The 698-nt window shown below is 35.5% G+C and overlaps 1 protein-coding gene across 1 annotated transcript in view; it reads right to left on the minus strand.

The window, feature by feature from the left end:
• Positions 1 to 266: 266 nt before the first annotated feature.
• Positions 267 to 698, minus strand: part of LOC107104881 (putative bifunctional UDP-N-acetylglucosamine transferase and deubiquitinase ALG13) — a 5348-nt gene continuing 4916 nt past the window's right edge. The window contains exon 2 of the mRNA XM_015405000.1: positions 267 to 395. Coding sequence (XP_015260486.1) covers positions 267 to 395 — 129 coding nt within the window. The remainder of the gene's footprint in view (positions 396 to 698) is intronic.

The raw sequence follows: 698 nt of genomic DNA on the forward strand, positions 1-698 counted from the left end.
TATGTTGTATATTTGCTCTATAAAAAATAAAAGGAATTGAATCAACAATAGAATGTCTGATATAAGCATGCTGATAGAATCAGTCCAGTTTTAAATGGGTCTGTGGTTACTGTTATTGTTCTCCAAGTAAAATAACTAAGCTTTTCTTACATTCCCTAACGACGAAATTAATTCCCAAGGATTAATTTTAATATCGGTATAGTACTAAAAGCTGTGATATCATCAATATCATATCAGAAATAATACAAAATTAAATAAAGTTTGTATTAGGACTTCCCCGGTTCTGATAGAGCCATTAGTGATGAACTTACCGGCTCAAAGTCACACCTGTTGGCTCTCATGAAGTTTGCGCAGTCCTGTCGGATCTTCTGATGATAGTTCTGAGAGTAATAAAGCTGTAGACAGAAAAGAACAGAACAGGTAAGACCGGGCCCAAAAGCGTAAGGGTGGTCCTGTTCTGACCAGAGCAGCTGACCCATTCGGCTCCAGCAGGTGACCTCTGACCCTCGTTCTGCTTAGTCTTCAATTAAAAAGCCAGGTCGAACATAATGGGCACCATTTGTAAAGTTAAGCAGTGAAAAATAATGAGCAATATTTATGGTTATTAAGCATGTTTTAGGAGATAAATAAGGGGTTTATTTTTTTCCAAGTCATTCATTCATTTATAAAAAATCTTACTTTGTCAAATAAATATATTG

This window comes from Cyprinodon variegatus, unplaced genomic scaffold, assembly GCF_000732505.1.
Source record: "Cyprinodon variegatus isolate N-32 unplaced genomic scaffold, C_variegatus-1.0 Scaffold1935, whole genome shotgun sequence".
Classification (NCBI taxonomy): domain Eukaryota; kingdom Metazoa; phylum Chordata; class Actinopteri; order Cyprinodontiformes; family Cyprinodontidae; genus Cyprinodon; species Cyprinodon variegatus.